The sequence below is a fragment of the Poecilia formosa genome, unplaced genomic scaffold, assembly GCF_000485575.1.
Source record: "Poecilia formosa unplaced genomic scaffold, Poecilia_formosa-5.1.2 Scaffold810, whole genome shotgun sequence".
Lineage (NCBI taxonomy): Eukaryota > Metazoa > Chordata > Actinopteri > Cyprinodontiformes > Poeciliidae > Poecilia > Poecilia formosa.
In genome coordinates, this window is record NW_006800749.1 from 64,126 (window position 1) to 79,489 (window position 15,364).

At 39.0% G+C, this 15,364-nt stretch overlaps 1 protein-coding gene across 1 annotated transcript in view; it reads right to left on the bottom strand.

Annotated features, from left to right (window-relative positions):
* The window catches only part of LOC103131679 (metallophosphoesterase domain-containing protein 1), a 91,051-nt gene that overhangs the window by 57,455 nt on the left and 18,232 nt on the right, over nt 1-15,364 (bottom strand). The window contains exon 4 of the mRNA XM_007543378.2: nt 3,412-3,637. Coding sequence (XP_007543440.1) covers nt 3,412-3,637 — 226 coding nt within the window. The remainder of the gene's footprint in view (nt 1-3,411; nt 3,638-15,364) is intronic.

Consider the following 15,364-nt stretch of genomic DNA (forward strand, 5'->3'; position numbering starts at 1 on the left):
TCTTGTCTCGGTCTCGATACACTCTGGTCTTGGTCTTGTCTTGGTCTCGGGTTAGGTAGTCTTGAACACAACACTGACTTGTAGCCATTATTTTGTGCCCATGTGGCTGGATACCACACGGCACGATGAACCCGATCGAATTGTTATACCTAGGATTTCTGTCGGCTAAACAGAACAGAACAAGCAACATTTTCATAAATGTCTTAAACTTGAGTAAAATGAAATGTCTGGAAAAATGAAGTTGTCCAGGTGTCTAAAAGAAGTTTGTTTGTAAACATTGTTCATATGAAAGTTTTACTTTTACTACATTGGTGAAATATCTGTCCAAAATAAAATGTATCATCATATTATCAATATGTTCTTTTAAGAGTTTATACTGTCTGAGTACAACATTGCTTTGGATTTCTTTAAGGCCAAGAATTTACTGGCAGTCCTAAAGCATTCACCAGGTCTAACACACACCACCGCTGTGGGTAACCACAACATTCACCAGGTCTAACACCAGTGGTGGAGAATGTACTCAAAAAATTTACTTAAGTATAAGTACAAATACACAGACAAAAATGTACTCAAGTGAAAGTAAAAGTACCACATTAACATTTTACTTAAGTAAAAGTAAAAAAGTACTGGCTTTTAAAAATACTTAAGTATTAAAAGTAAAAGTACTTGCTGAATGCATTACCTAATCACTAATATCATTAAGTGAACCGATCATATTTAATTTTAATACATCAGTCATGTGCCATTTTAATGAGCAATGCCACAGATAAAGCATGTTTTTTATTGTGTTTACTCTCTGTAACATAGTTTAGACTTGATTCTATGCATCATAATTTCAGGGATGGAAACATCTTGTCTCCTGTCCTAACATAGCATGAACTTCACTTTTTTTGCCACTAGTGGCTTTTATTTTGAAAGAAATCCAACTGGCAGGGGAGGACATGGAACCAAGGAGCCACGTAGCAGAGTTGTAGTCTAGACCACCGAACCCAAGACCGAGACCAAGACAAGACAAAGACCAGCACCCGCGCGCTACATGACACAATAAAATTAAGTTTACCTATCAAAATTGCTCAAATTGATCAAATTGATCTGAAAGATCCACAATCCCATAAAAACACATAGATATTAAATACTTAGAGCTGAAATAAATTTAACCAGTATCAATTGAAACTCTTCTTCATTCTGTTTTGCTTTCATCTCTGTGCTACAATCCGCAGAGGTCTCCTGCCATCCCTAAAAAAAATAACGCCCTGGACGGTTGCCCATATTGCCAATGTCAGAAACCACAACTGTCTGCACCATTAAACATAGCAATTAACGGTAAACAACGCTCAACTATGAACACTGTCCAAGGCGCAATAAGCAGAAGGAGCACTGTGACTGTTTTCGTCCTCCCTCCTGCTGCAAAGTCTGCCACCATGACAGGTGACAAAAACAAAGAGCAATGGGCAATGAGCATGCTCTGCGTTCTTACGTTCCTGTTTTATTTATTCGCCATTTAAATAAATAAATATATGTATTTTAATGAAATAAAATAATAGTTACTGCAGTGTACGCAGTGCATTACAAGAATAAAGAACGGCTCTCAGTGAGGCTTCAGTCCTATCAACCTTAGTAAAGATCTGTCCAGAAGAATCGGATCGTTCCTGAATGTCATATCACTATATTGCACTTTGGTCACAGCGTTGTTCCATATATGTGACACATCAGTCAACACCTCCACACAATAATTCAGCGCATGAGTGACAACTTTTTTTCATCGCAGATGACACATGTGTGTCTCAGTCAGTACAGCTAGCTTTGCTAGCATCACGTTCACAAAGCTTACCTTTCTTTAAGCTTTCCTTCCAAGTGACGCTAAAAGTTGGACGAAGTTCCCACTGTCTGTCAAAGCAAAGCGTTGCTGAATTTACATGTCGATTTATGCAGCGCTATTATATTACTGACGATTATACAGACATCTTCTCCCGCTCGGAGGAAACCACTGCGCATGTCTTGGAGCTCCATTTGCGAGTAAAGGGGGAGGTGATGGGTGACAACAGACATGTAAGTCACGTTATTGCTTGGATTTTACGGCGCCACCTTAAGACCCTGAACTTCACATTTTAGCAGGAAAAAAAAGTGCAACGTGACTTGGATGTAATGAGTAATGTGACAGTTTTGTAGAAATGTAGTGAAGTAGAAATTACAGATACTTACTGTAAAATGTAGTGGAGTAAAAGTAGAAAGTATCCATTATTAAATCTACTTAAGTAAAGTACAGATACACGAAAATTGTACTTAAGTACACCACTGTCTAACACACACCACCTCTGTGGGTAACCTCAACATTCACCAGGTCTAACACACACCACCGCTGGGGTAACCTCAACATTCACCAGGTCTAACACACACCACCGCTGTGGGTAACCTCAACATTCCCAGGTCTAACACACACCACCGCTGTGGGTAACCTCAACATTCACCAGGTCTAACACACACCACCGCTGTGGGTAACCTCAACATTCACCAGGTCTAACACATTGTCCCTCAGTGGGATAATGGAAATATGTGTTTCTTGGCATGTTTCTCCTGGTTTTCTTAATGATGATGATCCAAACCAACTTGTCATCATCAGTGATATGATGATTATGAACTTCAGGACTTCATGGAGTGCTCACCAGAACATACATAAGGTTATGTGAAGATGTGGGATACACTCATTACAACACTGTACTGAGGTCACTTTAAAATACCCATTAGTAACAGAATGACAATGTACCCTGACTATTTAATGGGTAAAAAAAGAAAACATTGAGGCTTTGTGTGAGACTTACAAAGCAGATTGTGCCAAACACATGCAGATGAAAACAGGCCCAACAAGTCTAACTGATGTAAACTTGTTTTTATGTTTGGTTGTTGTATTCCGCTCTTGAGTCGATGAAGATGATAAAAAATGATTTTTTAAATCATTATTTTAATTAAAACTTGACCTCTTGACTCTGATCTGATGAAGCATTCCTCAAAACTGTAAGAACAGCTGAGTGGAGAATTCTTCTCAGATTGGTGTTTCTATATCAGTGAGACTGCAGAGCTCCCTTTAACTCATTCATTCTGTGATACAAAGCATTTATTGACATTAAGAATGAACCCAATTAATAAATGATTGTATGTAGTATATGTAAATATACTATACTGATTTGTAATTAAATCAAAATGAAAAGAAACTGCCTACACATACATGCTCTTAATTTTATGCTTGGTTTCATTTGTGAAACTGGCTGTGGACTCACTCACCCAACCAAGTAATCCTCCACCCTCATCGCATCACATTCTTTCTCATTCTCAGCATAGCAGCCAAACAGGACAGATATCATCAGTTACACATTTCAAACTTGTTGACTTGTGCAGAGAGCTGCAGTCACTCACCACGGAGAGCCATAGATCCTGAAGCCTCGCACAGTGACCTCAGAGTCCTGCAGGTAGATGCAGTTGGTGAGCAGCGACTGGACATTCTCATAATTCTCAGGCTTCAGTTTGGAGGCTGACGGGAAGTAGTAGAAGTCCTGTTTGATGAGGTCTGCCATGAACTCCTGGTCAAAGGTCAACTCATGGTTCCCAGCAATCACTATTTTGATGTCGTAGGGCAGAGTACCTGGGTTAGAAGAGAGGAATATCAGAGGAATAAATGACCAAAAAGGATAGATGCAAGGCTGAAAATGAAGGACACAATAAGCAGTGTTGTGGTACTCGAAGTTGGTCTTTGTCTCGAGACCGGTCTTAAAAGCATTTTTTGATGGTCTCGGTCTCGTCTCGGACTCGACCGCATTTGGTCTCGGTCTTATCTTGGTCTCGGGCTCTGAGGACTTGGCATTTTATTTCAAGACCAGTCGAGACCACAACTGTGAAAATATCACTAAACGTGCAGCATGAGCATACTGTCCACTTTATTTGTTAACATCTTTGTTTTCAGTGGATGCAAAACGCACCGATTAAAATCCAAGCAACTATGTCTTTCTGTTACTCCCTCCTACCCCTCCCACTCCCCTCCCCACCTTTCACTTACGCGCGGCACTCCAGGACATGCGCCGTGGTTTTCTCTCAGCGGCAGAAAATGTTTGTCTAATCGTCAGTTATATAATAGCCATGGTGTCAGACTACCTGGCTTCATGTACTGGGATAGAGAGTGAAAACAGTCAGGATGAGCGCCTTCTGCTTGGTTAATTCTTGCTTGTTGCTCCTTGGTCAGTGTTCATAGTTGAGAGTATTTTCCGTCAGGGCATTGCCTCAATTGCTATGTTTAATGGTGCAGACAGTGGTGGTTTCTTACATGAGCAATATGGGCAAATGCCCAGGGTGTTACGTTTTTAGGGATGACACGAGACCATCACACATTGTAGCACAGAAATTGAATATTTAATATTGGTAAAATGTGTTAAGTATTTAATATCTAGGTGTTTTTATGGGGATATGGATCTTTCAGATTATTTTGAGAAGCAATTTTGATCATATTTTACATTTTATTGTGTCATGTAGCTGTAGCCGGTCTTGGTCTTGACTCGGTCTCGACTTCCCTCGGTCTTGGTCTTGACTTGGTCTCGGACCCCAAAAGTCTTGGTCTTGTCTCGGTCTCGATACACTCTGGTCTTGGTCTTGTCTTGGTCTCGGGTTAGGTGGTCTTGAACACAATACTGATAAGTTAAGAAGTGGCCAGGCAAATATGTGGAAACTGAAATAAATACATTAAGATAATAAATAAATAAGTATAATGAAGAAAGTGTACATGGGAGAAAAAAATTTATGAAATCAGGGAATGAAGAGGAATGTGGGAAAGGAGGAGAAACAGAGATGAAGACAGAAGGAAGCAAAGCGGAGGAAGAAACTGCAGACCATACAAAACCCCTCTCAGATGGTTTAAAATTTACATGTGACAAGGCTTTCTTCTTGTTTTCCTTGCTATTCCTAGTAAATCTGTACATCTGTCTTAGATTTCCTCAATCAGTGAAGGTCTCAACCCAGTGCACTGCTGCCTTTTGTTAAAGCAAGCAAAGCTGAATGTGTCCCTCTGGAAACAGGAAGGAGAAGAAAGGAAAGCAGAATGGGTCATCACTGTCACTTTTATGATGCAGAATATTAAACATTTACAGGCTAGAGCAATCACTGCTGGATCTTTACCCCGTCTTCTTTCATCATCTTCCTCTAATCAAACCCTCACTCCTTTATCCTCTCCTCCTTTTCAATGGCTTTAATTGGCTATTCAACGCTCGGCACAGCAGGGTGTCACATTGATCTGAGCTCATCAAGCCCAGCAGTGTCTGGGCCTTCACAATTTCAAATGACATTTTCAAAGCTTGACTAAAGAAACAGAGTCAACATTGACAAACATCTGGAGGTCTGCTGTGTGAGGTAGCGTGGCTGGCAGAGAGTTCAATCACCATTCTTATTCCATTATTACTGCCAGCACAGCACAGTGTGCAGCTCAACCCGCCAGTTTGTGTATCAGCAGGTCTGTTTGTGAGTGACTTTCCAATGTGTGCACAAGTTTGCATGCATCTGTGCACGAACATGTCATGTTAGTGAAAAGGAGTAATTAAAGTGAGCTTCAGAGGAAGCTGACAGCCAGGCGACAAGTCTGTCATAACAGCCAATCACAGCTCAGTGCCAGTGGAAGGACAGAGGGAGGGAGAGGAAGGAGACGGCAAAAGAAATACTTTGGGAAGCCCAAAAATCCTTGAGTGTGAAGGAGGAATAATAACGAGATGAAAGCAGCTGTCAAAGAGAAGCCATCTCTACGGGTTGGGCCCAGGCCGACGTCTCTTCATACCTAACTGCCATTTGTTTGGAGAAAGGGCTTGTGTTTAGCTGTCACAAAGACACAGAAAAAAAGCCCCATAAACAAGGGGCTGTACTTCCCCAAAGGCAAATGGACACACAAAACCAATGCACAGCAAACTTATTTTCTGATTCCTTTTTGTCTAAAAACATCTACATTCGTTGGAGAACTTTGGCTTCAATTGTAAATTGTATTGGGAAGGAACAAACAATTAAGAGAAATCAAAACACCATGATCTGATTTTTTAATTTGTTTTTTTTTTTCTTGTTAAAACAGCTCTGCTATATTGATTGTATTGTTTTATTTTCCTTATGTGGTGTATGTTGGAAAAAGCACTGAAGACTTGAGTGTCTTATTTTGTAATTTCTGGTACATGAAAAGGAGCATTTGCTTTAGAAATACACCATAATAATTTTGATGTTTCAAATGATAAAAATTTGAAAGATCAGATTTTTATCAGAGATGAAGACAGTCAAAATTTAGATTTTCACTGCACAAAATCTAGATTTTAACTTTTTTTAACACTATAGCTTTTGTTCGTGGTAAGTGTTAAAGAATAAAATATATTTTTGTTAATTTTTTTCTATTGAGTAACATTTTGAATGTAGACATAAATGTTCACGTCTGATTCTTGAAGGATACTTTTTTTTATGTATTTTAAATTAAAATGTAGAGCAGCTGCACAGTGGCGGCTCCCATTGGTAGCATATAATATATGCAGGGGTGAAAGTAGGAGGGTACGGTCGGGTACTGCGTACCCGTAAAAGATTTAGCGGGGGTACGCAGTACGTGCAAGAGAGTGGAGCGGTTGTCTGCTATAAAAAAATCAATGGGTTCATTGTGCAGCCATGAGAACACCCACTTATCAGCTGTGAGTGATTCGTTTTTCAAGAACAAACTAAAACACGACTTAAGAAATAAAATAAATAAATAAATAAATAAATAAATAAATAAATAAATAAATAAAGTTTATCAATAAGGTTAATAAATAGCTTTTTTCCCATTTCATATTGTTTCTGAACTCTTCGTACTTTACTAGAGCAGGGGTGCAATTTTTCCTCTTATTTAGTGGAAATATTGATGTTGATGAGACTTTCTCCAAATGATAACCTTTTTCAACCTTAAAGCTTCACTGCTGAAATTGAGGCTCTAACATTCACAAATGACATTGAAATAAAATCCAGTCCAACATCTGGTTTGAGGTGGTTCCTCTGGAATCTGTTGGAGGAAAAATATCCCAACTTCAGAAGATGTGCTTTTAACTTAACAGAGCTCTGTGATTCCTCCTATCAGTATGAGAGTCAGGGTGAGGAGGCGCCATGTTAGGAAGACGAAGTGGAAGCTGCAGGATCCTTAGAACAAATCGGTCATGATTCTAGGCTACTGATTATCCCTCTGTCTGGACACAGGATCAATATAACCAGTTTAAAAGCTAAAATGAATGGTTATATGCCAGACATGGAAAACTGGGATGCACTCCATGCCATGATGTTCAGAATTTAGGTCTAATGGTTAGGCCTGTCACAATAACACATTTTGCTGAACAATTAATTGTCTAAAACAATTACTGCAATAAATAATAATATTGTTTCAAGACCTTTTGACATTGATTTAATGGAAATGACTAATAATGCATGTGATTTCCTGCCATAGATAGATACACTTTATTGTCAAACGAACGCATAACACTGGAACTGATAAACTAAATAAACAAAACAACCAAAAATAAAATGGATTCTCAGTCTCCATTAACAAAAAACGTACTTGAATAAAAACTAAACAATATAAAGCCAAAGTGGTAATAAAAACTGCATTCAACCAAAAGAGTACAGATTATGAAGTCTGTATACTATATTGCCCTTCAGTAATCACTAGATTTAGATGGAGAAGATGGGCACATCCGACTACCTAATACAATAGTTCACATTACACGATTTTTTTGCCCCTATTTTCCCCTTATGACAATCTTAGAATGTTGGGCGTTCCAAGATTATCGCTGGTCGTAACCAATCATCCTGCAGTGTGTGGGGGTTAGGGTCAGGTTTTGGAAATGGGCCGACAATCGCCCCGACAACTCGTGTAGTGTGCGCTGGACATTAGACTAAGGAAATGAGGAAGGGAGGGTCAGTGGGGAGCAACGGAGCTGAGCCTTTTTTCATTCAGTGTCATCAACAGAAAGAAAAAAAGACAGGAAGAGACGATAAAGCCGATAATTAAAATGAGGTCGATAGGTTTAATTTATCGTGCGATTAATTGATTTATCGTTTATCACAACAGGCCTTTTCATGGCATCTCAAGGTGTCAACATTGCAGCAAGTGGGCTGAGGGAAATACAGCTTTATTTTGTAGCAATTCAAGAGCTACTCAGCTTTTATTGCTTTGTAAAAAAAAAAAAAATTCATCAGCACAGAAACTCCAAAACACACAAAGAAGTATAGTACCCCCAAGAATTTAAAATTACTTTCACCCCTGAGTATATGTTACTAAGGCATTGTTACTTTGCAGTAAAAAGGTCCTGGGTTCGATTCCTGGCCCCAATATCTTTGTGCATGGTGTTTCCATGTTCCCCCTGTTCATACTGGATTCTCTCCAGGTTCTCTGGCTTCCTCCCACAGTCCAAAGACATGACTGACCTCTCTAAACAAGACTGACCTCTCTAAACATGACTGATCTCTCTAAATTCTCCTTAGGTGTGCGTGGGTGTTTGTCCTGTATGTCTCTGTGTTGCCCTGAGATGGACTGGCAACCTGTCCATTTAGGGATAAGAGTGTATGGTAATGGATGGATGGATGAAAATGCTGTTTTGATCAAATAATCAAAACTAATAAATATAGCTGTAACAAATGAAAGGTTTTTATTTTAAGTTAGTTCAAAGTATCATTTCTTTAAATTATGAAGAATTTTTTTTTATCCTTTTATTAGTTACTTTTGGAGGGTTGGCTAAAAAAATGAAGTGAGATGTTCTGCAGGTATCCATGGTGATGGGGGGATTTTCCAGAAATAATTCCATCCAGGGCAGTGGTCCTTACCAGGAGAACAGTGATGAGTTTTTAATCTGTAGGATGTTCTGTCTGTGATAATTATGTTTTTGTAAAACAACAGAACTGTCTGTGACTGTTCACCAGTCAGATTTACTTTATCCAGCAGTTCTGTGTTGATTTAAGCCAGTCTTAAAGCAAACATTGTGTTATGATGAGACTATTCTACTACAGCGTCTTTGAATATATATATATTTTAATTAATTACAAGATCAAACAGTCTCTCCAGTATCATGGAGAAAAGGGCGGATTTAAATTGACTGGAAGACTGCTGCTGTTCACTGTGAGTAAGACTTAGACACACTTAGCCTTGGTGATGTGGCCAGTGCAGAAGTAACTGAAGTTTAGTCAAAATTTCTCATTTCACAAAAATAATGTTTCACAGTTCACATACATGGAGTAACTTTAACTTTCCTCCCTGGAAACATTTCCTATGGTAAATTGCAGTTAAGCAAGAAACAGATATGAGGTTTGAACTTTTTGTTGCAGAGATGTTAATGGAGGAAGAATGATTTAGCTAAAGTTGGAGGGAGATTAAGATAAAAATGTTAGTGATTTAAATTTAATAAACAGCTCCAAAAATGACTAAGGTTGTATGAGTTACTTATTATGTGTTATGGCCAGCTGCACTGTATAACTGACTAGAGTCCAGCTTCAACATAAGAATATACCTGGTGAAGATATTCAACCTCTGAGCACCCAGGTTTGTTTGTAATAAAGAAAACCAACAGTTTTGAGGCTTCAGAAGCTTCAGAAAGGATTACTGATCCTTTCTGAAGTTTCTTTTAGGGCCTGCAGCAAAGTAACAAGATATAAAACCAAATAGTTTTACAAAGGCAAGCTGTCAATATGAAAATCACAGCTTTACAATGAAATTAATTAAATACGGTCGTCATTTACTGTTTGTCCATGAAAAGAAAAAGGGACATTCATGGAATTCAATAATAAGAACTGTCGCTTCTGTGATAAAAGCCAAGTGAAAAGAGAAGACATGATGTGGGAGTGTGCCTCCAACTTTTCCAGATAGGGGGCGTTTTAAAGGATTACAGTAGTTCAGGATTACTGAAGTGAGTTTCTGGTAAAGGATTATGAGAAGATGGTATTTTACAGCAACGGAGCAAGAACCTTACTGAACACCTCATGTGCCAGCCGCTCGGTACCATAGCGACCCAGGTCTGGCCATGCCCCTTTAATATGCTCAAAAACTCACCGTCTGAGCAAGCTGACCAAGTTTGATCAAAATATCTAATGCTGCGTTCAGACGGAAGTATCAAAAATGTGTCAGAAGCGTCAAGTTGGAGCTTGTGCACTTTAAGGACAGAGATAAAACCTACAGAGAAGCTGCCTTTCAAATTTGTGTACTTTGCTAATTCTGCGCTATGCCTCAAGTTTTTTTTTCTTCAGTTTTTTCACCTTGGCTCACCTTTTATTCCTGTGTGGACCAGGTGATGAAAAGTACAGGAGCTGCAGTGGCCAAAATACTACAGAAACCAGATAACATTCTCAAATCACAGCTATAAGTAAATTCTACATGTTTTGATTTCAATTTTGTTTGGCGAATTTTGTGATTCCGTCTGATTTTTCCACTTTGTGGAAATCATTTGGTCTTAAATGAAAGCTCAGAGATGATCTCACGATCCAGGCAGCCCAGGTGCTAAAACAAAGTTCTAATTATAGTCAAGTTACTTAGTACTGATCTGTCTACATCATTCAGTTTAGTTTTGTAGCAGATGGCTGGCAACACTGTGGATAAACTCTTCTTTTTATCCCTTCAACCATCTAGTTTCTCCTTGACATTTTTCAGTCCTTTTTCTGTATTGTCCGTTGTGTTGCTGCATGCCCTCCCCTTCAGCTGCACATCTTCAAAATCAAGTGTGTGACATCCTGCTACTAATCCTACCTGGTGCTTTCCAGTTAAGCACAGCTGCACTATGCTTTCTGCAGGTATGTTTATGATTTTGTGTCCATGCGTAATCTTTGTGTGTTGTATACGTAGATGCCTGAGATCGTCTGTATGCATGGAGCTAGCTAGGTATGTGTGTGGGCTCCAACTGCACCCACAGGAAATCTTCCGGAGCATGGCCATCATTGTTCTGTTGCTGCTATGGGTGGTCTGCTCTTTGAGGAGGAAAATCCCTGGTCTGGCCAAAGCTCCCACATGTACAGGCGGATTATTGCCCATTGTGTGTGTGCATGTGTGTGCACACATAGATTCCTAAAGAAAAGCAAAAAAAAATCCAGCCTGCCAACAGAGTTAATTCCAAAGTGTGTGTGTGTGTGTGTGTGTGTGTGTGTGTGTGTGCGCGTGCGTGCGTGCGTGCGTGCGTGTGTGTGTGTTGTGTGTGTGTGTGTGTGTACATGTCGATATTAAAAAGCAGTAGCCAAAACATCTTGCCAAATAACTTAATAACAGTGTAAGTCTGGGAATTCTGGGAGTGTGTGCAGTTGCATAAAAATAAGGGCCAAATACTTCCTGCCAGCCTGAAATGTGTTTCCATAGGAGTTAATAAATAAGGAAGTAGCTGCACTCAAACTTTCCTCTGAAGTAAAACAAAAAGAAAATTCAGGTTCTTTTAAACCTTCATCCGGTCTTCTCTTTCTCTATTTGCTACATCATTAATTTAAATCAGTTTTTATGAAAATCCTTTGAAACTAAATAGTTTCAAAGGATTTTCTAAATAGAAAATCATCAATATTACTTGAATACTTTGAGGCTACTTAAATGTCAAGAACAGCACGTCTCTTATTCCCTGTATATGATGGTCAGTGTGTTCTAACATTCCAGATCCATAGGAGCTCTGTAATGTTGGAAAGACTTCACAACCAAAATAATAATAATAATAAATCAGGAAAATGCTATGTTATGCAGAAACTAAATGGAACAAAATCTTGTTCATTTAATAATTAATGAACTATACATTAATCTAAGTTGTTTAGGCTTTTACTATCTGAGCTGAGGCCCGCTGAACCTGACTCCTAATCAGAACATCTGATTCGGTCCAGAATCACACACTTTAGCCTGACTCTTAAATTTCTTCAGAAATGTTCTAGTTATTGTTAGCTGGTATCTCATTTGTGTTAATTTTATAAATGTTAATTACCCAATAAATAACAGTTCTTTATGAATTTTACATCATTACTGTCTTTGTGCATAAGGACGTGTGGCCCTCCAGGGTCAGCTGGAAAGGGCAGAGTGATGCCTTGGAAAACTTCTCTTCCTGTCATTTAGGAGAGTTTTACATGGATACCTACCACCTGTTTAAGCATTGTTGCTGACTAATCAAACCTCACTATGGAAACCATGTTCCCGAATGGCACTGGCCTCTAGCCATGTGCTTCAATGCAGAATGTCTACAGATGCACAACAGCAAATTCAAGTTTAAGGTTTTGACCTGACCCGACCTCCCATTAGTCCAACATCTGGACAAATGAGACTGAACTACAGAGGCTCCACTTCACAGCATCCAGGATTTACATGATCAGGTACTGATGGTTTTGTGCCACATCCCTTGGCAGACCTTCATAGATCTGGAGGTCTCTGCTGCAGTGGGCTGATGCTCTGACACATATACAGTGAACCCCAGCCTAGATTCACATATTCACAGATTTTTCTTTAGCTCTGAGTTATTCATAGAAAATTTGCCTATTTGCAGACTTCTTTGCTGTTGTTGTTAAAAATATCCAGAAAATTTTAAAGAAAATGCAGCTTCAGAAGCTGAAATACCCATGAAGAACAACTCTGCAAAACCTCCTGAAAAAGAGCAGTTTGTAAAGGAACTGCCTTAGTAAGAGGATCATCACCTTTAATCAACATTTATCACTGCCACATACCAGTTTGGCTCATGTCATCTTATATTTCTCATTATCTCAATGCATATTAGTGTATAATACATGTCTATGCAGTAATAAATGTTCTGGAGGTCTGAAATCTCAAGTATTTGTGGATTTCAACTCTCCGATTGTGGTCCCAAATCCCCTCCTATACCACGAGTCCACTGTATTAGATGAATTTGATTATTCAACTCCTTTTATTACTACCATTTCTGTCACTGTCTGTCTGACTCTGAACACTCTCTTTATGTGTAGAACTGTGTAAAGTTTTGAACCTGCGGCACAACATTATCCAGAATAAAAAAAACAGTTGGATTCAAAGTGAAGCTTCAGACAAAACGTAACTGATGTTCAGCGACAGATAAATTACACACTCAGTGGTGGTTTCATGACACAGAGTGAGAGAAGCACAGAGATGAAAGACTGAATGCCCCAAAAAAGTAATATATCATATAAAAGAGAAAAAGAAGATATGTGAGATAAAGGTACACAATGAAGGAAGATAAAAGAACTTTTGCCTTTCCACCTGAACACAAACTTCATACACATTTCATTTAATGCACCACCCGCACACTGCAGCTCCCATCACACCCATGTAAACACACACACAATTGAATAAGCAGACCCAAAACAAAGACAGCCAGTAATTATGAGGAACCGCACACAAACACCACCTACTGCGCCACGCATCCAAAAACATAATTTTATCTGAGTCCAGCAGAACTTCCTAACACTTCACAATGTCCACAGCAAACATAATGCATTTCGCACACGGACACATCCAGAGACGCTCACACAGAGGCAGTGACAAAGACAGATACGGCGCATCATCAAGCATCCTCGTAGGTGGTCTGTCTCCTCTCTGTCTGGCATTCCACCTCTCTCTTTCATTCTGTCTGCTCCACTTCCTCGTTCGGTGTGACAAACGTCGCCTCCAGGATAATGTGGTGGAAGATTAAGCTGTAACTTTCACAACATGTAGCGTGGGCTTCTGATGAATGCTGATGAATTAAAGGCACTTGGCAACGTGCCATCCACCCCAGGCCTGGGTTTTGGTTTCTATTATGTCAAATTAAATCAGTGTTAAGCAACAACTCATTTACTCTGAGCCACTTTGCAGAATTCTGTTCAACTATTTGTTCTTCAGAACTATTTAGAGCAAATTTAGATTTAATAAATAAACCAAGCCGTACTGCAGTAAGAGGAAAATTCAACTGCCTAAGAATCGTTTGACTGGAGAGGCCAGAAGTGAGACGGTTTTAGGCAAACTAAGCAAACTGCACAAAAATGTCTAACTTTGCACAGAAACATAAAGATAGAACCCTAAACAACCTGTTTAGACAGTTTATCAGCAAAAACAGTTGTTTTGGGGTTTCACGTCCTGCTCCTTCACTAAGAAGTCATGATATACTTGATTTCTTAGTCATGTATACCATGACTAAGGGATTCAAGGTGAATCCCTTAATTTTTATCAAATACAGCGCCACGCTAAGTGAAATCATCTACTTGTGTCTTGTCTACACTCAGACGGGCTGCAGTGCTGCTGACTTCCTTCATCTGCTCTGTGTTAAAGTCTCCAGCAGCTTGGCCTTGGGTTGTAATAGGCTTCCCTCTCCTTGACAGACAGTGTAAAAGCTACATTTATTATAAAACATACATTCAATGATCCTGACTCAGAGAGAACTCTGCAACAGAAAAGCTAAAAATAAGGAAAGATATATCCATCATGTTGGAAATGTATTTTCTTGGAAGCTCCTCCTCCTATAAATGTTTCCTGAAATATGAATAAAAAATTCAGTACTTACAAAAAAAACATAGTGAAAATGTTTCTGTAAGCACTTCACAGCCATTTGAATCTTTTCCCCTCCTGTTTGCACAAATCTAAGTAATACAGATTTGTACAAATGCAAACAGAACAAACAAAAGCCCTGAGGGACAAAAGCAAAATGGCTGGCTAAATCTACAGTCGAATGAAGTTTTATCAAGTTTACTGATTTAAATTTAACGGGAGGAAATAAGTAGAGAGCAAAATTAGAAATGAAGACAAATGGAGAATAGAAGTGCAGACATAAAGGAACCTCGCTGAGAAGGGAAACCCAAGAATAGGAACACAAAAATGGCAAACTAAGGAGAGATAGATGTGTGACAAGGGCAGGAAGAAAAGGAGGGAGGCAGAAGAAGAGTACAACATACCATAAAAAGACAGCATAAAAGTTTAATGCCCTCACTGTTACAGAGCTAAAGAAGGCAATCCAGCAGAAAACTAAGGAAAGATAAAGAAGCAAAAAAGAAAGTAAAGATATAAGGAAACGGAGTTAAAGAGTGTAAAACCCAAAGATGGAGCTGGAGAGGCCAAGATATGCAGAGAAAGAACTCTCCCTTTTCTGACCAGAAAAAAACAACTACCCATACTTACTTGCATTTAAAATGCCTGCATTGTGATTGCATCACAGTCTCTGCTCATTTATTATTCAACAGAAAGGAACAGAGCAGGCTTTAAATAAGATGCTAAAGGCTGTGAACCCTGCAGCCTCCAGTCAGAAAGCAGAGTCACGTCTAAGAGAAAGACAGTGAAATTAATTGTGGGAAACTGTGCCACGATTTTGTTATATTATGTATTATTCCAAAACTACACTAATATTTTTACAATAACTGAGGTTAAATGTGTAAACTGGCAGGA